Source organism: Schistocerca cancellata, chromosome 1 (assembly GCF_023864275.1).
Source record: "Schistocerca cancellata isolate TAMUIC-IGC-003103 chromosome 1, iqSchCanc2.1, whole genome shotgun sequence".
Classification (NCBI taxonomy): Eukaryota; Metazoa; Arthropoda; class Insecta; order Orthoptera; family Acrididae; genus Schistocerca; species Schistocerca cancellata.
Genome location: NC_064626.1, coordinates 1,285,248,157 through 1,285,269,605, shown reverse-complemented (window position 1 = coordinate 1,285,269,605; position 21,449 = coordinate 1,285,248,157). Strand labels below are relative to the sequence as shown.

The 21,449-nt window shown below is 43.9% G+C and overlaps 1 protein-coding gene across 1 annotated transcript in view; it reads left to right on the top strand.

Moving 5' to 3' along the window:
• LOC126147901 (uncharacterized) overlaps nt 1-20,828 on the top strand; it is a 777,970-nt gene extending 757,142 nt beyond the window's left edge. Inside the window, exons 7-8 of the mRNA XM_049915724.1 lie at nt 16,402-16,461; nt 20,796-20,828. Coding sequence (XP_049771681.1) covers nt 16,402-16,461; nt 20,796-20,828 — 93 coding nt within the window. The remainder of the gene's footprint in view (nt 1-16,401; nt 16,462-20,795) is intronic.
• Nucleotides 20,829-21,449: the final 621 nt, after the last annotated feature.

Genomic DNA, 21,449 nt, shown 5'->3' with positions numbered 1-21,449 from the left:
GTCCTTACGCATATTGATGTGTGAATGTTTTATGGGAGTAACTGCTTCCAGCGATTCTTCCGCAATCGTTTAATCACACAGTACGGGCCTTTTTGTCTACGTGCACGCAATACGTTACATTTGTTTATGTTGAGGGTCAATTGCCAGACCCTGGAACAAACGATGAACCTCAGCAGGTCTTCCTGCATTTCGCTACTATTTGCTAGCGTTGCAACTTCTCTATATACATCATCATCCGCGAAAAGGCTCGTAGAAATTCCGATGTTGTTTACTGTGTCATTTATGTATATTGTGAAAAGTAATGGTTCTGGGTTGGGATACGGCCGAAATTCCTTTTACGTCTGAGGACTTCTCTCCGTTGAGAACGGCATACTTTATTCTGTTTGCTAGAACCTCTTCAAGACACTCACACAGTTGATCTGAAATTCCGTACGCTCGCATGTTGTCCATTAGGTACCACTCCGTAACTGTAACGGACGCTTTCCAGAAGCAACGAACACAGCATGTGCCCGTGCGCCTATATCTACTGCTTTTTGGATCTCGTGGACTAACAGAGCAGGCTGGATTTCACCCGATCGTTGGGGACGAAGTGGTAAAGGAAATGAAAGGGTTCTTCTCCAGTGGAGAAGAAGTGACGCTTCGCGGACGAGACAAGAAGGCTGTAAGAAGCAGACGAGCAGAGTCAAAGAGCGCATTATTCGGCAAAAATGTCTGCTAATCTCAAACATAGACCTTAATTTGCGGAAGAAATTTCAGAGAATGTACGTTTCGAGAAGTGAATCACGGTTTGTAAGGAAACTGGAAAAGAATCGATGCCTTTGTGATGTAATCGTGCAGAAGAGAATAAGGTAGACTGACAAGAAATGGGAAGGTCCCCCGCAGAAGCAGCGGGGAAAGGAATTTGTGCCGGCCGGGATGGCCGAGCGGCTCTAGGCGCTACAGTCCGGAACCGCGCGACCGCTACGGTCGCAGGTTCGAATCCTGCCTCGGGCATGGATGTGTGTGATGTCGTTAGGTTAGTTAGGTTTAAGTAGTTTTAAGTTCTAGGGGACTGATGACCTGAGATATTTAGTCCCATTAGTGCTCAGAGCCATTTGAACCAAAGGAATTTGTGGAAAACACTTAACTAGAAGAAATGAGAGGATCTGTTTTAAGGCATCACGGACTAACTTCCACGGTGCAGAAGGGAGTCGCAGAGGACAGTAACTAAAGGGGACAACAGCGTTTAGGAATTATTGAATAAATAATTTAGGGTATCTGGTGCAACTTAAGTGCTTACTCTGAGATGAAGAGACTGGCACAGGAGAGGAAAACATGACGGTCCACATCAAATGGAGGAGAAGTCTGATGATCCTAGTAAGTGCGGAAGTAGACGTTCGCGGATTCATCTGCGTGATATTAGTTGAAATATTCGCCACTGACCTCCCTCACAGGATAAATTTCCCCATGAGGTGGTGTGGCCCTTCAGCTAAATAAGTCGCGATCTTCCCCTGGCTTTCTTGTTCACTATCAATAGACGAACAGCTAGACTGCTCTACAGAAGTCCTGACCACTCTCATCGAACAGTTCCCCATTCGTGTGATCCCAGCTCCGCCAACGCCGCCGCCAGCGCTCGTGTGGCTTAACTTTGTGCGGCCCACTCGGCCGGCGAACAATAACAAGGGCCGGGCGTTCGGCCTGGCTGTCAGCCCTAGGTGGCCCGGCAGACAGGGAGGCCTTAGCCCGCCCTACTCGGGGTAATTAGGGGGGAGGTCTGTTTTGCCTGAAGCGGTACAAGCCGCGCCGTTACTCACCCTCGGCCATTCTCCTCCGACAGGCGGCCAACATTAGCCGCGCCATCCATCTCGCCAAGTTGGCAGCCCTGCTGTCCCGAGGACAGCTCAGGAACAGCCGCAACTTGCGCGCGGCTCTGGCCACTCTGCTGACGCGGAAGGGCGCCGCTAAAAGGCCCGCTCTGGCCGCAATCCCACCCCGTGCCTGCTGACACCTAGCAAAACACTCACTCAGCTCCGTGTTTACCTATCACCACGCATTTCAGCAGTACGGCGTTATCCTCAGCTGACAATCTCGATTTGTCACACGAACATAGAACTAAGATGATTTCGTTCATGTTGGACTGTAACTTAGAATTGAAACTTCGTCTTTCAAACTGAAATTCCGGAATGTAGTTGATTAACGCACCTTTTGTGAGATGGTTCAAATGGCTCTGAGCACTATGGGACTTAATATCTCAGGTCATCAGTCCCCTAGAACTTAGACCTACTTAAAACTAACTAACCTAAGGACATCACAGACATCCATGCCCGAGGCTGGATTCGAACCTGCGACCGTAGCGGTCGCTCGGCTCCAGACTGCAGCGCCTAGAACCGCACGGTATTCACAATACATTTTGGTTATATTCAAACAGGGTGCACACGTAATTCTTTTATTTTTTTACTGGATACAAAACTCTGGTACAATTTCTGACGAAACTTTTTAATTAACACCTCAGGCTGAATAGCATAATAAATGTGCCAGTACAACAAGTAACTTTAAAGAGTACTGCTGTCTTTGATGTTGTATCGATATTGTACTCCTTACTTGTTGCTCGCTTCTGGAACTTTCAAAGCCGAGCGCGCTGTTTTCTGAGGGAGCACCATCTCGCTGTATAACGACAACAATGCAGCGTCGTGGTGTGTGAAAGAGAGTCGTCGTTCAGTTTCAGTGGAGAGCAATCGCGGATAAATAGTATAAAGTAAGATAATCAAGAATTGAAAGTGTTATGTAGTATCGCAGAAGAAAAGTGTTTAAGTAGTTCAGTTATTTCGCGGATACGCGCTGTGTCAAATATCAGATTTATGGTTGAATCAGTGTCGTGGAGGAACATGTTGATAGTAGAACGTAAACGTTAAGGCTTCCGTGGTTAGTGATTACCTGTTTAATTAATGTGTAAACGGAACTTAGCCATGGTTATTTCAGTGTCAATGTGAAACAAGCATAACTCTTTAACACGAGACTAGACGAGCGCCAGCATTATTTGGGAAGTGCGTTACCTGCTAAAGGGACAATAAAGCAAAGTAATTTGACTTGTGCTGTTATGATTTCAATGTGACATTTTCCATTTTTCAACTGAGTAACTTTAATACTCGAAAAGTATAAGAGACAAGTATTCCATAAAGTTTCGGGACTGCAACCGGATGAAGTCCACTTCTTGTCGCGATATTTCGGCTGCAACCAGTCGTCTTCAGGTGAGTACTCGAGCACTCGAGATTGCTAATTGTTATTGTTATTATTGTTTTAGGTTGCGGTACAGCGTCACCGGTGTAGAGCGGTACAACTGTCTTGGTGTAGGAGTCATATCATCGCAGTGGCACTGTACTGCACGTCGAAGGTGTGGCGTCGAGATTGCTAGTTTACGTCGCTACTAAAAAATGTCGCTATATCAGCGATCTCTGTCGAGTTTGCCTCCTTCTTCGAATATTGCTCCATGTATGGCGCGCAGGCGCATGGGTAATGGTGATACCAGTTGGTGCGCTGTCTGTCGGAATGAGGGATAGCGGGGTTAAAATTCGGAAGTAAAATTAACTGTCGCTAGACGTGTTACTAGTCATGAAACGTTTCCTTTCCGTACATACTTAAAAACCTCACCGGGTGCCATGTGTTGTCCCACAGATTCCTTAATAATTGAATCACAGAAGGATCTGGTCGAGGTCAAGATTTCCATGGCGGAATAATCCGTGGAATGTCCTGTGGAGTTACAATGCTCGGTTATAGCTGACTTACTAGGCTGCGAAAGGCGAACGTGGCGATCATGTTATTAATCGTGATGGCAGCTTTCGACGGGATAAGATGTGGGACCCAGTGATTACTTTAATATTTAGAAAAAGGAAACATTCTATGACCAGTGACACTTCTAGCGACAGTTAATTTTATCAATTTGACGTCTGAATTTTAACTCCACAAAGATTCCGACAGGGCGCACCTCTGCTATCGGCATTACGCATGCGCCTGCACGCCACGGGTGGAACAATATTCAAAGAGGCCGCGAAACTCGACAGAGGTCGCACGTCGCACGTGTAGCGGCTGCCTTTATTCATGCGCCTGTGCGCCAGTTTTTTTGGTATAAAGTTAGCGACGAGAACCACCAATCTCCTGATACGGCCACTAATAATGTGTGTTTTAATGAGCAATTCTTGGTGCGTCACCACTCTAATTACGTCTGTAGGTGCACTACATCTCATCAGCAATCTTGAACCCACAGCGTCGTAAGGGACTTGAAGTCCCACCTCCACACCTTCAACGTGCAGTACAATAATTTCATTGTTATGCCGTCACTGTAAGACAGAAAAACATTACTCCGCGGATAGCACAGTTAGAGGCTGAACCACAACCGTAAAAAAAGCAATCTCCAGTGCTCAACACTCGCCTGAATATGGCTGAATGGCTGTCAGTCGAAATATCGTGCCAAGAAGTCGACGTCATCCGGCTGTAATCCCGAAGCCTCATGGAGTACTCTTTACGCCGGGAAAATTTCAAGAATCGTATGAGAGACACGTGTTCGTATTAGGTACATGGTCAGGTTTATTTCGTAACTGAACGTGTTCTCTATATAGAGCTGTCGTACTGGAGTTTAAGAGCCCGATAGCAGGGAGATAAATAAAAAATTAATAGAAAAGGGTTTACAGGGGCTTGACAAGATTGCAACGTGAGCGTAACAACCAGCATCACTATGACTGCAGTAACCGGAATATGTCACGTAGTCATCGCGAGAATAGAAGAAAGAAAAGGGCGCATACGTATTCGGATAAGCAGTGGCTTGGAAAGGTGAATAATCGACTTCAGTTTATTTGGAGAATTTTAGGAAAGTGTGCTTCATCTGCAAAGAGATCGCACTTGGGACGCCAGTATGACCTATTCCTGATTACTGCTCGAGTGTTTGGGATCCGCAACAGGTCAGATTAAAGGAAGACGTCGAAGCAGTTCAGTGGCGGGCTGCTAGGTTTGGTACCGGTAGGTGCGAACAACACGTTTAAGTATTACGGAGAACTCAAATAGGAATTCCTGGAGGGAAGCCGATGATCTTTTCGAGGAACGCCGTTGAGAAAATCTCGAGAACTGGTATTTGAAGCTGACTGAAGAACGATCCTACTGCCGCTGAGGACCACGAAGATACGATGTGAGAAATTTAGGCTCACACGGAGGCACGTGGGAAACAGGAAAGGAAAAGACTGTTAGTGGTGCGGGTTATCTTCCGCCACGCTTGCGGATTCTGTATGTAGACGTAGATGCGATACGGGTAGAAAGCACAGTGCACAGTATGCCGCGGAGTGCAGCTGCGGTGCAGAGGTGCGGCGAGTTGGCGAGTCCGGCACCCCTCGTCATGGCGGCCATCCAGACACCCTTCCAGCTGGCGCCTGAAAAGCCAGCCTGCAGGTGGAGGCAATTAAATTTTCATTTAGGCGGCCCGCCTGTCAGATGAATCCCGAGGGGACAGCACAGCAAATCAATCTTCCTCTGGCGGCAGCTGGCGAGCGTTTCGCTGGATATATCCAGGGGAGACCACAGCCCCCTGGAAGCTCTCACACCCACTCACACACCTGCGCTATACACTCCCATACTATAGGCAATCGCTTCATTCCGTGTCTCTGGTGACGACAAAACGTGTAAATCCGTCTTGTGAGTACTCCATTACCTTATTCTTAACGCATCTGCCTGAAATACACTACTGATACATTGGAAACGTTCACAATCCATCGTAATTCACCAGACAACATTTAGCAGGTAGGGCAACAACTTTCTTCGTGCGATTTAATAGCACTAAGTAACTCCGAGGGTCTAAAATCACTTTTTAATTCAGATCCAGTTGTTGTAAATCCCAAACACTACATCCGTGTTAAAAAAAAGTGTTAGACAGGATTTCAGCTTGTCACCATCGTTGTTCAACTTGTACGCCGAAGAAGTAATGAAGGACTTGGAGGAAGGTTTCGAAAGGTGGAGAAAAGTGAGAAGGAAACAGATAACAACGGTAAGGTTCCCAAACGACACAGACGTTTTTCCCGAAGTAAGGAAGGCGCGGCAACGGTCTTGCCGCAGTGATAACACCGAGCCCCGTCAGATCATCCAAGTTAAGCATTGTCAGCCTGGGTTAGTTCTTTGGATGCGTTGCGTGGCTATTCTGACGGCTGAATGCTGCGGGCAAGCGGCGTGCACTCAGCCCTTGTGAGGCAAACTGAGGAGCTACTTGACTGAGAAGTAGCGGCTCCGGTCTCGTGAACTGACATACGGCCGGGAGAGCGGTGTGCTGACCACATGCCACTCCGTATCCGCGTCCAGTGACGCCCATAGCCTGAGGAGGACATGGTGGTCGGTCAGTACTGCTGCGACTGCCGAGGCCTGTTCGGACAGAGTTTAGTTTTAGTTTAGTAAGGAAGACGTGTGTAGCAGAGAATTAAAAAAATCTTGTTACCGCAGAATATGACATAAGGATAAACAAATAAAAGATGGAAATGATGAACAGTACCAGGAAAGTGAATAAAGAAATGTTTAACTTTAGAACTGGGAAATAGAGGGATTTCCTCATGTAGGAAGCAAGATTATACAGGATGCTGAAGGCATGAACATTCCAGAAACAGACTGAAACAGGCAAAGAAATCTTTCTGCAGTACAATATTAGAAAACGCGGATGAAGTTTCAGTAACTGTACCTCCGGAGAACGGCATTGTGCGGAAGTGAAACGCTATAAGCACCTCCTTTATTTTATCACTGGACATTGGTGCTATTTTTATTCTGATCATTCGACCACGCTCCCTATACGTGTAAGTGACGCATTATGAAATTGTAGGTTATATCAGCCAATCACCTTTCGACGGTACATCGGCTGCAGCTGTTCACTTGCCACACAGCAACAGACGGTAACTGAGTGTTTTAATTACGTAGTTAGGAAGGCGTGTTTCGTATAACGTGCCACAAACACGAAAATACGTGAGTGGTAAGAACTAATTCTTGATTGTACATTATCGTACGAGTAGTTTCAAAATAATTTTGTGCACTGCAATAAAATTTATAAATACTGTCGGCGCACTGCTAGTAAATACGTTTATACAGAAGGAGCACAGTTCAGTTTAATAATGTTACTGAAAAACTATAGACCTATATCTCTGACGTCGATCTGTTGTAGAATTTTAGAACATGTTTTTTGCTCGAATATCATGTCGTTTTTGGAAACTCAGAATCTACTATGTAGGAATCAACATGGATTCCGGAAACAGCGATCGTGTGAGACCCAACTCGCTTTATTTGTTCATGAGACCCAGAAAATATTAGATACAGGCTCCCAGGTAGATGCTATTTTTCTTGACTTCCGGAAGGCGTTCGATACAGTTCCGCACTGTCGCCTGATAAACAAAGTAAGAGCCTACGGAATATCAGACCAGCTGTGTGGCTGGATTGAAGAGTTTTTAGCAAACAGAACGCAGCATGTTGTTATCAACGGAGAGACGTCTACAGATGTTAAAGTAACCTCTGGTGTGCCACAGGGGAGTGTTATGGGACCATTGCTTTTCACAATATATATAAATGACCTAGTAGATAGTGTCGGAAGTTCCATGTGGCTTTTCGCGGATGATGCTGTAGTATACAGAGAAGTTGCAGCATCAGGAAATTGTAGCGAAATGCAAGAAGATCTGCAGCAGATAGGCATTTGGTGCAGGGAGTGGCAACTGACCCTTAACAAATACAATTGTAATGTATTGCGAATACACAGAACGAAGGATCCTTTGTTGTATGATTATATGATAGCGGAACAAACACTGGTAGCAGTTACTTCTGTAAAATATCAGGGAGTATGCGTGCGGAACGATTTGAAGTGGAATGATCATATAAAATTAATTGTTGGTAAGGCGGGTACCAGGTTGAGATTCATTGGGAGAGTCCTTAGAAAATGTAGTCCATCAACAAAGGAGGTGTATTACAAAACACTCGTTCGACCTACACTTGAGTATTGCGCATCAGTGTGGGATCCGTACCAGATCGGGTTGACGGAGGAGATAGAGAAGATCCAAAGAAGAGCGGCGCGTTTCGTCACAGGGTTATTTGGTAACCGTGATAGCGTTACGGAGATGTTTAACAAACTCAAGTGGCAGACTCTGCAAGAGAGGCGCTCTGCTTCGCGGTGTAGCTTGCTCGCCAGGTTTCGAGAGGTTGCGTTTCTGGATGAGGTATCGAATATATTGCTTCCCCCTACTTATACCTCGCGAGGAGATCACGAATGTAAAATTAGAGAGATTAGAGCGCGCACAGAGGCTTTCAGACAGTCGTTCTTCCCGCGAACCATACGCGACTGGAACAGGAAAGGGAGGTAATGACAGTGGCACGTAAAGTGCCCTCCACCACTCACCGTTGGGTGGCTTGCGGAGTATAAATGTAAATGTAGATGTAGAAGTGCCTCACTTATACAGTCGCAAATATGTTGGTTCGCATGTACTCTAACATTGGGAGCAACAACGCTTCCCTGTAGTTAGTGAATACAGGACATGTCTATGAAAATACTTTCGTTCGATTCTTTACAGTATTCAAATCGCATTGCAATAAAACATCAGTATAAACCTTAACGTTTTCCGCATAACGTGGTTTAAATTACGATACCGTACACACCAGCCGCAGACGGGCTTCCCGGACACAAGCTGCTTGCCTCGTGTCCGTGTTGGCGACAATGACAAGGTACGGCGACAATGCCTCAAATCAAATTACAAGCGCCGGCGCGCTATTTGAATGTTCAGATACTACATAAGATGCGACGACAGTACGCTCAAAACGTGGATCATGGGGTGTAAGGAAGGGAAACAACTTCAAAGCTTTGGAAGTGTGGTTCTACTGATGAACGTTAAAAATGAAGAAGTACTAAAACGAAAAAGAGAAGAAACAGTTTAGTAGGACATTTGAAAAGTTAAAAATTTATTACATGGAGCTGCAGAGGCTTATAAAACGGTAGAGACAGACCAAGACTGGAATATGCTAAACAGATATGTTGTGCGTAGTAATCACGTGGAGATGAAAAGATTAGCTCAGAAAGAGCAGCACACGTTAAGAAGAGATCGACAGCAGTCAGACCAGTCCGAAGGCTGACGGCTTTAAGAAAGTGGCGGCCAGCGCGACTCCATCACTTGTGGAGAGCATCCTGGCCTTACGAAACTGTCATGAGGTAACGGTTCATTTGTCTCGATTTTTGCTATCTACATAACTGAAAGTAGATAAAGTTGTAGTATATCTACTTTACAAAAACGAGTTTTCAATAAGGTTCAATACAAGTATCACCGCCGTTGTGACCGAGCGGTTCTAGGCGCTTCAGTCTGGAACCGCGCTACCGCTACTGTTCGAATCCTGCCTCGGGCATGGATGTGTGTGATGTCCTTAGGTTAGTCAGGTTTTAAGTTCTAGGGGACTGATGACCCCTAATGTTAAGTCCCATACTGCTCAGTACCATTTGAACATGTATCGACGTCAGCACTCCTTTAATAGTTGCCAGTAGCATGTTTATAATGTCGGTGTAGGTGAAGCTCCCACCGGTTGAGCACGGGGGTGATGTTGACTCAAACCGGCTCTAGCGTCACATCGGGGCTGTCCGTCAGGGCCTGCTCCCCCTCACCTGGAGTGAACACTACAGAATGTGAGTCGCACGACACCACAGCAAGCCGATTAGACAGTATCGATTCTTGCGGCGTCGATAAATTAACCAGCGCCTCGGCCTGACATGCTGTGACAGCCTTCGCCGGCTCATATAAATGCAAATGGAAGAAGCCCACAGCACACAAGGCAGGCCCACCCCCCCTCCACTCACTCCAAACACACACACACACACACACACACACACATACACACACACAAGCTGGATGGTCTCTAGAGGGCGACAGTCTACGGGTTTGTTTTCTGTGGTTTTCAGGAAAACCACTCATCAGTTGCATTACGAATGGCCACACATCTTTTCTGTTATTCGTCCAGGCTTAGTGAAATTTTTATCTTAGATTCTGGTGAAAGTAATTTCGTGTGGCTCAATGTCCTGGTGCGAGTCTTTCAATTGGACGCTACTTCTGTGCCGTGCATGTCTTTAAAATACGAGGGCTATCCACAAAGTACATTACGTTTTGGAATTAAAAATAAATAAAGTATTGGAATTTTTTTTATTACATACAGATGAAAGCCACACTTAAATACTACTTTTCTACATAGTTGCCATTTAAATTAAGTCACTTATCGTAGTGATGGAAGAGCTTGGAAATTCCTTCATCGTAAAATTCGGCCACCTGCGCCTTCAACCACGTGGCGACTGTCTTTTGGGACAGAAATGGTGTGATTTTTGTGGATTTCCTGGAAAGAGGCACTACAATAAACTCTCAAAGGTATTGCCAAACTCTGCACAACCTCAGAAGAGCAATACAAAACAAGCGCAGGGGATAGTTGGGCTCAAAGATCTTGCTGATTCACGACAACGCCCGGGCCCACACGGCAAATGCCACTCGTGAAGTTCTCGAATCTTTTAATTGGTAGTTGTTTCCTCATCCGCCGTACAGTCCCGACCTGGCACCGAGCGACTTCCACTTATTCCCAGCAATGAAGAAGTGGTTGGCTACGCAGCGTTTTGATGACGACGCACAGCTTCAAGAAGAGGTAACCACGTGGTTGAAGGCGCAGGCGGCCGAATTTTACGACGAAGGAATTTCCAAACTCGTCCATCGCTACGATAACTGCCTTAATTTAAATGGCAACTATGTAGAAAAGTAGTATTTAAGTGTGGCTTTCATCTGTATATAATAAAAAAAAATCCAATACTTTATTTATTTTTAATTCCAAAACGTAATGTACTTTGTGGATAGCCCTCGTATGTATTTATCCAACTGGGGAAAGGGGACCTACAGTTTAAAGTGGAATCCGAGCCACGCCTTGTTTCTGGCGAATTTCCACGTCATTGACAGATGACTCCTGATTAAAAGGCAAACGAAGAACCCCGTGGTCCGACCTTTCGGCTTCCAGGTCCCACATAGATTCTGCTGAACCTTCGCTGCTCCCTGAAGCTGTTTACCTGACCGATTTTTCCACCAGAAACCTCCTCCTCTGTGTTCAGCCGACTCGTAGCTCCTGTCATTGGCACGAGATGTCGTTCCAAACGTCAGCTGAATATGAAACAGGTAACAATCACACTTAATCGTTAGTTAGCGGTTATAAATCGTGTACACAAACCTACCTGGTGACTCACTGAATTGGTGAACTTCGTATCAAGATCCCTACAGTAGTTCCTGATATTATCCCGAACATACCGAAAGAAACTTAGCCGAATGGCGTCAGTTTATCATATATGTAGAAGATTTGCAGCAATCCTCCAGATGGTACGTTGCTGTTTTGTATGGTCACTGGTTAACAGTCATTTTATACCTAAATCTCTACTCCGCAAGCCACATTGTGGTGTGTGGCGAAGAGTCCTCATTTTACCGCCTTCCTATCCCATTCGAAAATTGTACGCGCTGAGAAAGACTGGCCGGCCGGTGTGACCGAGCGGTTCTAGACGCTTCAGTCTGGAACCGCGCGACCGCTACGGTCGCAGGTTCGAATCCTGCCTCGGGCATGGATGTGTGTGATGTCCTTAGGTTAGTTAGGTTTAAGTAGTTCTAAGTTCTAGGGGACTGATGACCTCAGAAGTTAAGTCCCATAGTGCTCAAGCCATCTGAACCATTTTTTGAAGAGATGGTAAGGACCAAAACTAAAAAAAGTAATCAGTAATCATGTGCTCTAAAATGCATACCTTAAGAGTTATGAGTGCTTGTTCTCTAATGAACAAGTGCTGAAAACGTTTAAGGTATGCATTTTAAAACCCATGTTTACTGGAAATTTTTTACTTGTTTTGGTCCATACTACCTCTACCCAAAATAGAGAAGGCAAAGAGCATGCAGTCGAAGAGACTTCACGGTATCGAAGATCAAGGATTTCTCACAGCTCTTAAAATACGCGTTTTAGAGCTCAAGTTTACTTGACTTTTTTGTTTCGAATGGTCGTTCCTGTCATATCCCTGAATATTGACCATCACTTCTCAAACACCCTGTGTAATGAAAGTGTAGCTATTCACGGAGGTCCGGTATGGGCGGAAATTATCGCATGCCAGCAAAACGTGGTGGATATGCTTGTGCGTTAATGCGCAACCAATTTATGCTAGAAAGAAATTAATTACAATTTCGGCCACAAGGTGCAAATATGGCGCAGTACAGCATCTCGTCGACGTCTGCTGTGCTCATATTGAACAAACTGTGTAAGCGGCTGTTGAGAATAAAATAATTAGCCTGTCTCACTTGTTTGACCTTTTCTGCCCACCTCCCGTTTCTAATCCATTACGTGTGGAAACATTTCTATCCTTTTTTTTGCATTCACAGCGCCAGATCTGCGCCTGGTGGCGAAAATTTGAACTAATTTTTTTCACTCGTAAATTGATTCCGCTTCAACGCATTAGAATATCTACCAAATTTCATTGTCATACCATAACAACAGCTCACACTGGACCTCTTTGAGAAGCAGCATTAACTACCCAGTACTTTGAATCACAGCTATTGATGGCTGGCTAGAACCCGTCTTCTGGCCAAAAAAAAAAAAAAAAAAAAAAAAAAAAAAAAAAAAAAAAAAAAAATTCTGAGCCTCAGTACTTTGCGACATCATCCGTTGTTTTAATGTAGTTGGAGAGGTAGGATTCATCTTCGAGGTCGTCTAGTTTTACGTGCCGTCACCATTCTTCACAGACACTCTTCCCTAAAGCGCGTAACGGAACTGCGGGCCAAAGCGAGTGCACCACCATTCTAGCGCGACCTTGCCGCCCTGTGATAACCGACAATGACTTCATCGCTCGCCGGCGGCCATTTTTGAAGCGCAGCTGGCAGCCGCACTCCGCCGCTAATGGTTTACGTTGCGGATATTTGTCGCCGGGCTATAAAAATGGCTGCGCTGTTTTACGTCCGCCAGCAGCACTGAGAGCCCTCCAGAGCTGAACCGTGAAAAATGCGGCGGCCGTGGCTGGAGCTGCTGCCTGGAGCCGCCGGAGTGGCTGGAAATTGCGGGTCTGAGTGGCTGCCCCTCCTCCCATCCCCCCGCCCCCGCAGCCACTCCACGTTTCGTCACTTCCGCAAACTGATCTCTCTGGTCGTCGCAGCGCGACCTCGGTGCCATCTATAGCTGGCAGCCCGGACCACGCCTCGCGAGAGACTTATCTGCAGCATCGAGTTTATTGCTTATCTGTCTTCTGCTCCTCAGGTCTGCCTGTTGCAGTACGCATCCTCTATGTGATGAAGGTGTGACATAATGTGACGTAACACGCTAGCGACCATTCTTGTAAATATGAGTACTTCTGTAATTAAGCTGGCTAGGTTGCATAAAGAGTCGTACAGCTGGTGAAGAATGACTTCAATGATCACCAAGAAAGCATGACGCGTCTCGGAATTATTTCCATCTACAGAAATCCAAGTAGAATTTGCATACTTCAGGAAAGTCATTATTTACCTACTGTTTAACTTTTTGTGCTGCCTAGCCAGGTTAACTACAGATCCACGCATATTTACTTCCTCTGTGTCTTCTTCCTTGTCACCTATAATTTCTAGCCTTTCAAGGGAGTCTCTTATTCTCCATTCTTTCTAGGAGTTCGCTCCATTTTCTTCTATAACCTACAAATTTATCATTTCAACTAAACATTTTTATTTCTCTCAAATCTTGATGCCTTAGTCCGTGTTCTATTGTGCAACCCTTAACTCTTCTCAAGAAATTAATTTCTTGTTGCTGAATATGACTGTCGTGCTTTTTGGTAATCACCTGGGTCTCGTTTCCATAGAGCAGTGTGGGGACGAAAACAACAGTTTCGTAGAATTCTAGTGTCTTTCTTGTTTTCTTTTTTAACATTCCTTTTGTTTCAATAACTAAATTCTTTTCTGAAGCTCCTCTTCTTTATCTGCTAGCATCACTGCATCGTCAACATACATTAAGTTGTTCAGAAGAGTTCTGTCTAGGTATTTACCTCTTAGAAATTCTGTTCTCCCTATAGGCATTACTCGTACTTTACGCATGCAAATGCTGGACAGGGGTGGGCAGATACATGAGCTTTGTCGTACTCCTTTCTTAGCTGGTATCTCATGAATAATTTTCTGGTTAAGTGATAGTCGTGTGCCCATATAAACTTTTTATCGTATTTGTTAGATGTTTCGGATATTACGATTCGTCAATACCTTGTGAAACTTCTTTTTTAAGATCAATAAATAGCAATGTGTGTTTATTTATCGATGTGTTTATTGAGCCCTCCTAAGCCATGCTATATTTTTGAAGAATGTTATAAAAGTGCACGTCATTAAAATTAATTACTTCTGAAAAAGTGCATGTAACAGCACTTTAAAAACTCGAAATGTAGGGGAAGATAAAAACAGAAACTGACAGTAGTTTAAAAACTTGAAATGTAGGAACACACAAAAACAAAATCAGAAAATAACAACTGCAAACCAAAGTTGAGAACATAAAATTGTTCTACTCTTTGAGTAGAAAATAAAAGCAGAAGAAGCTGTTTATATCAGCGTTCTGCAAAAGGCGCCGCGTAGACAGTGATTATCCCGCCACCGGAACATTACTTCGGGTCTTTTTTTAGTTGTCAGCGGCTCTGGGACACACGGCTACTTCAGTTCTCTAGCGATCGTGAGCCCTGCTGAATGCACAAAATCGCCACGTCTCCAATTCTTTCATCTCGCCAGCATATTTCGGGCTTTCTCGGTGGTCGTGTTTGGCAAATATTTTATAAACAAAGCGCTACTAGCACTGCTTCGCGGATTTCGAGTAGTGTCTTGTCCGCTGTAGCGCTATGCTCAACGGAATTCGGTTTAAGGTCAATGCTTTCAAGAGTTTGTAAGATCTCCCTGTTCTTTCTAATCTCCCATAACTCACTGCCCAATACTCATTGATCCCAGACTGATCTCTTTAATACTCATTTTAGAAAATATCAACTTTGACTTTTGTCACCATGTAACTATCGGTTTCCGATCGTTGTACTACCGTCGGGTTGCTGACCGCAATAATCGTAATACAGAGTGGCCCAGGGGGAGTGGTCAGCATTCAGGGCTGTCACAGGAATGATCGTTCGATGCAAGAAAGAATAGCAGACATGGGCTCTAAGACGCATACCTTACGAACTGTGAGCACTTTCTCGTCTTCGATACTGTGAAACACATCTCCTCTACTGAAAATGTTCTCGTAGCTCTTAAGGTATGCATTTCAGAGTCCAAGTTAACTAGACATTTTTTTCTTGTCATGGTTCATACTACCTCTTCCAAAAACATGGAAAGCAAAGAGCTAACAGTAGAAGACAATTGTTTCGCGGCATCTAAGATGAAGAAGTGCTCATAGCTGTTAATGGACGCACTTTATATCTCTTGTTTAGCTAGTCTTTTTTGCTTCGAATGATCGTTCCTGTCATATACCTGAATAATGACCATTCCTCCTGGGACGCCGTCATATCCTCTTATTGGTGGCAACCTTCATGTCTTAGCTTTAACTGTACCGTAAAGAGTTGAAAGGCATTCTTGTCATACAGCAATACCTGAAATTCGTTTCTTAAATTTTTTACTAAATCTGGTGGCAAATATTTGTTCCATCTTCGGCTTCATGGTTGGCGAATCTCTCAGTGCGTCTCAGTTTTGTGCAGTCATCATATTTCCGACACTTGACCAGTATTTCTCCCCTTGAGATGTTTAAAATATTCTGTTTTTTCAACGTAGATAACCAGCCCACTCTTTCTGGTCGAATATCCGTTTCGACAATGGAGCTAAACCTGAACACTAAATGGAAATCTGAATCTGGTCCGATATGGGCAAATGTTTCTATAGCGTGAAATAAAACGGAAAGGCTAACAGAAATTGAATTACACTCTAAGGCAAGCGCTTAAAGGGCGCTGCAGTTGCTAAACACTAACAAATACTGGACATCGTAAGTGATATAAATTTTAAAAAAATTGTACCTTGAAGCAATGGAATGCCGGCTGTGATAGTATCTGAAATACTGAAAGCAGAACTTTGGAATCCTTTAAGAAAACTGATTCAGTTTGTTACTTAAAATAAGAACTTATTTACGTAACATGTTAAAAAGAATGCAATAAAACTTATACACCCATGTCGGACGCCTATTCATTTACGAAGGTAACCAAAATTATATACTTATGTCGGGAAGAGAACCATAGAATGTTTGTGCAACAGGCAGTGAACGTCGTCTTAAAAAACCGCGCTTTGCCTCGATACCTTCTATGGTAACATTTTCACTGCCATGTGTTGTATTGTCTGCTGTCCCTTGAACTATGCAACCCTTTCGTCGCGCTTGGCCGCCAGCTTGCCTGTCTGCCTGACACCCGGGTTTTCTTGTGTGTTCCAGCCCACCATCTTCGGCACCGTCGCCTCGGACCAGACGCCAAAGGATGGCTCCAGCAGAAGGGTGAGTACCTGAAGCTTTCATCACGACACTTCGTGCCTGCATCATTACAAGAGAGCTCCAGCTAAGTGAAATGTCTTGTGGCTAGGGCCTCCCGTCAGGTAGACCTGTACCTTGGGGCTAGTCCTTTGAGTTGACGCCACTTCGGCTACCGAGCTTTTCGGTTGAAACTCTGACTCCAGGGCATGTTTTCTCAGGTAGCTGCGAAGGCGGTGCTGTTGTTGAGTTTCACTAAATAACGAAGAAACAAATAATTTCATATGAAATGAAACGGCTTTGTTTGAAAGCAGCTTTTCTTCACCGAAAAACCACTAATACGTCAAAATTTTCCAATTTCGGCTAGAAACTTCCTGCCAAGTTGAAACTGTATGGCGGATCGGGACCCGAACCCGGTACATTGTCTTTCGCGGACAGTGACCTTACCCACTAAGCTATCCAGGCACGATATTTGATCCTCTGTCACTGTCTCAATTCTTTCCCTAGCTCTCTCGTAATCTACAGATTTCACAGAAATGTTATTGAATTAAACAGTTAGCTCTCCAAGAACAAAGGATGTCGTTGAGTAATGGCTCAGCCACGGAGTGTAAGACTGCGGCCACACAAAAGAAGGCAAGCTCCCGGTTTCGAGTCCCAATCTCGCAGTCAGTTCTAATCTGCAGGGAGTTTCGAAACAGTGTCCATCCTGATGGAGAGTGAAAGATTATTTCTGACAATTTCAACTAGTTTATTAGTTTGAAATAAGCTCATGTAAAATAACAATAGAAATACAGCTGAGAATATGGGCCTTAAAGTAATATCAAATATTTACTCTTCTTACAAATGCCATAATTAAAACATGATTTTGGGGTTAAATTCCAAAACACGAGTAACTGAAGATCATTTTCACAGGTCTACAATGAAGCATCTGCTTGTAACAGGTTAAGATACATGATCCAGAAGGGAAAGAGGAAACGAGATGAAACTTCGCAGGTTGAGGCGGTATATGATGTGATTTGAGTGATTACTGAATCGTGTCAAATTTACAAATAACTAGGTTGCTTGAGCCCACTTTTCAGTATGGCGTTGCATCCACCTCTGCCCTGGATGCATGCACCGTTTCGTTTGGGGAGGGTGTCATAAAACTTTCGAATCCTCTCCCGAGCTAACCTAACTCGCAATTTTTATAACTGATCCTCGATGTCACGGATATTGACACTGCGGTATAGTTGATGTCCAAGCTGGTCCTAGAAATCTGCTGTCGGGGCCAGATCGGGGGATCTTGTCTGCTGCGGGGATACCTCAGCATCACGAAGACATTTCGTGGAGAGACGAGAAATGTCATACTGACAACTGGCAACACAGAAATGTCACACGAGGAGGCAGGATGTTTGTGACGTACCATTGTTCTGTCAGTCACTGCCAGCCGCTGACTGAAGTCATATCCGATGACTCGGCACACCGAGAAACAACAACACCCCAGCAACGGAAGAGTGGAACCTCTTCCTAAGCTTTAGCCACACTAGCCGATGATGATAATCTGGAATAGTGGAGAAAGGCGACTCATTTCTGAGCACAATGCGACACCATTCATCAGCAGTTCAAGCTTCCCTGTCACTGTACCATTCAAGAAGCAGCCGTTTGTGCTGCGGCGTTAACGGCGGCTACTCTCTTGTCCGGTTGCCGCCAGCCTCCGGCCAGTTGAGCAGGAAGACGCAGAATGTTGCAGGGAGTGTGCTATTTGTTCTCGGGTGGCCGGAGAAGGTGTGAAGGGGTTCCGGTGGGCCGAAGGGTGTGGCGGTCCTTCCTTGTGGTGGTCTGACGCACCGATGTAATATGCCTGACCATTTATAAGGCGGCGCCGATACCCAGGATAAAAGCCTGAGCAAATGCCCAAAATTCATGAATGGCCGGGCATTTACTCATTTAAAAGACTGATAATCGGCACTTGTAAAAAAAACTTAAGCTGACATTCAGAATTGGAAAAGCTGTTTTGCAACACTGCATCTGCAGTGGTTGAGTAACGGAACTGAAAAAGCTGCTTGAGCGTTAGGGAAGAGTTATCAGGGGAAATAAATTGGACTGTAAACGTAACTACACATTTTTAATGAGGTCAGTTCTTTGGGTAGTACATAATTAAAAAAAACTCAAGTTTAAAAGTAATTCTTGAAATAAAGTGTAGTAGATAGTACTTTTACTTATACCATACTACTGCAAAAAATGAGACAAAAACGTTTATTCATATTCATTTTAATTAGTGATGATTGCCGGAGTCCAAGAATCGCTGATTCTCTGGGAATCGAATGGTACTGTACTCGAACGATTTGAGCGTCTTGGGCATCAATTGTTTGTCATTAAATCTTTTCTATGTTTGTGTTCACATTTTATCTTCACAGCAATGCAGATATACGAAAGTAGATAAAGGAAAAGAGTAGAAAACTATGTCTCAAATGTCGCTACATCTGACAATAAAGCACTTTTTTCCACTGAAAACAGTTTAAAATTTAAGACTGCAGTATTAACAAGAAACACATGCCACCTGTTTAATACATTCAGTAGTAATTTTGTTATCAATAACCATTCTTCGGTAATATTCAGAGATTTGACACGCCTAATAAAATGTATTAAATTACAAAGCGATGACCTAAGGGCAACTTTTTTTTATATTGGTTAATCACTACACAGCTGTTCAACACGATGTGTGTGTGTGTGTGTGTGTGTGTGTGTGTGTGTGTGTGTGTGTGTGTGTGCGTGCGAGCACTTACGGGAAAGAGAAGAAGAACGAGAGAGAGAGAGAGAGAGAGAGAGAGAGAGAGAGAGAGAGAGTGAAGAGAAGAACTGGCAAAAAATTTAAATAAAAAGGACATTGCAAATGATAAACAGCTGTCAGTAACACACGCCGTTCCGTGGTACAGCAAGTCTGAATGCTAGTAGGGAAAAAAAAAGAAAAACATGCTTCTCTCGTCTTTCCTTTCGTTCTTAGTAATGAAGGCAATGAATGACATACGTATAATTGTAAACCGCTTACTAACTCCTAATATTGGGAGTATCGTACCAACATTCTAGCAGTAAAAATTTTAAAAAGTACTTTTTTTATAAATGCCCAGATTTTGGGCATTTAAAACTGCTTTTGGCAAATTCCCGGGCAAATACCCATTTACAAGTGTCCTGCCCACTGGGAATCTGCGTGGCCCACGTCACTAACCAGGCACAGCGTGCTGGAAGCTGGACGACGAGTGTGGCTGCTGCCACATCCCCATGCAACTCAACGTCGGCCCACTGACACCTCCGAAAGCCCCACAGATCTGAGTGGTGTACGATTCGACAAGCCGGCCCCATTCGAACTCTGCCAGTTGCTGATAACGCTGTCTGACACAGGTTCACAGCTGCTCCGTGTCCTTCACAGCAATCGCTCAGCACCTGATAGTGTTCACGCCCCTTATGTAACCTTAGAGACGGGCGAATCGTTTGTACGAGAACGAAGTTTCATTGACATACGACCTTGTCTTCCAGGTGCTTCACTATTTTTGTCGTGCAATGTATCAAACATTGGTATTGTTTTCAATTCGAGTTTCACAGTTTTATTTTTATCGTTCTTTTACGTATGTTAATTTGAGAATGACAAAGTAGCCGAACTTGGCCCAGCACGTCTCAGAAACAGTTTTTTTGTTGAATGTTGTTGAATTTAACAAGTCGCTGAACGCAATCACAACGAATAATTATTGCATAGAGCGAAGGAATGAAAGACTTGGGTTTCCAAGTAGTCATTAAGAGAGAATAAGGGTATTAAGAAGAATAAAGAACATCCCCGCGTGAGGTAAATTTCAATTCTTAGGAATCGCCGCTAATTTTAGAATCGAGATGCACCCACTTCACGAAGACCGCACAGATATTCGTGACGCATGCCTTATGGTTTCGAATATTTCGGTACTTTGAAGAACAGGAAATTACTGTTAAAATGGTGACTATTTCATTGGCAGTACTGTTCACATGATCGGAACCTGTTTGTCTCATTTAATTGTTACAGAACAAACCTGGCATTTGCGATTCTTCGGTACGACAAAGTACCAACAGACTTCTGGTTAGCAGATGATTTACAGTCCACGTACATAAAATAATGATTAATCTCGGGCAGTTAAATACATTTATCAAAATTAGTTGTACGCGATCAACGACTATCCCTCAGATCAATGTACTGTAAAAGGAGGCCCATGCAATGCCACAGAGTTGGCGGCGATGCACGATCGACCTTTGCAGCACATTGGTCTGAGGGTGACCGTCTGACATGGTCGAAATTGTCGATTGTGTCTGAAAATAAAAATTGTGTTAACTTCATAATTTTAGAAATATGTGCGTTTAAGGGAAGAGCTGTGTACTTACCTGTGATAAATTGACAGAATGTGTAAAATTCGTTGATGAGGTGGTGCATTTGGTTGAATATTAACTATGGCTGAGCAAAGTGGTGGAAGATATAAGTACAGCGTGCCAAGGTATGGAATGAGAATTAATGGTAAGATAACGAAGAGAATAGATATGGTGGAAAGGAAAGGAAGACGACTATAAGATTAAGAAAGGACACAATTATAATAATTCAAACATTTAGTTACTTTTATAAAAGAGGATATGAAATACACCCGAGAAATAATGAAAAAAAGAAAGAAACGAACAGTCTTGCTGTGAGCAATCAAGGAGTCAATAGGAAGAAGGAGCTAGAATATAAAAAACTAGAGACGGGTGATGAAAAATATCGGTTAAATGCTTTGTTTGCAGTGAGGTTTTGAGTGGCGCGGAAATGTGGAAGATGAGAAATGAGTTGAAGGGGTTTGAAATGTGGATGTGGAGGAGGATGGAAGAGATAAGTTGGACAGAAATCATTAAGAATGAACAAGTGTTAAGAAGTGTTATTGAAAAAAGGGTAACTATTACTGGAAATTTTAAAGAGAAAGAAGAAAGAATGGTCAGGGCACTGTCTAAGGAGAAAATTTGCTTATTTACAGATGTTTTACAAGGAATGG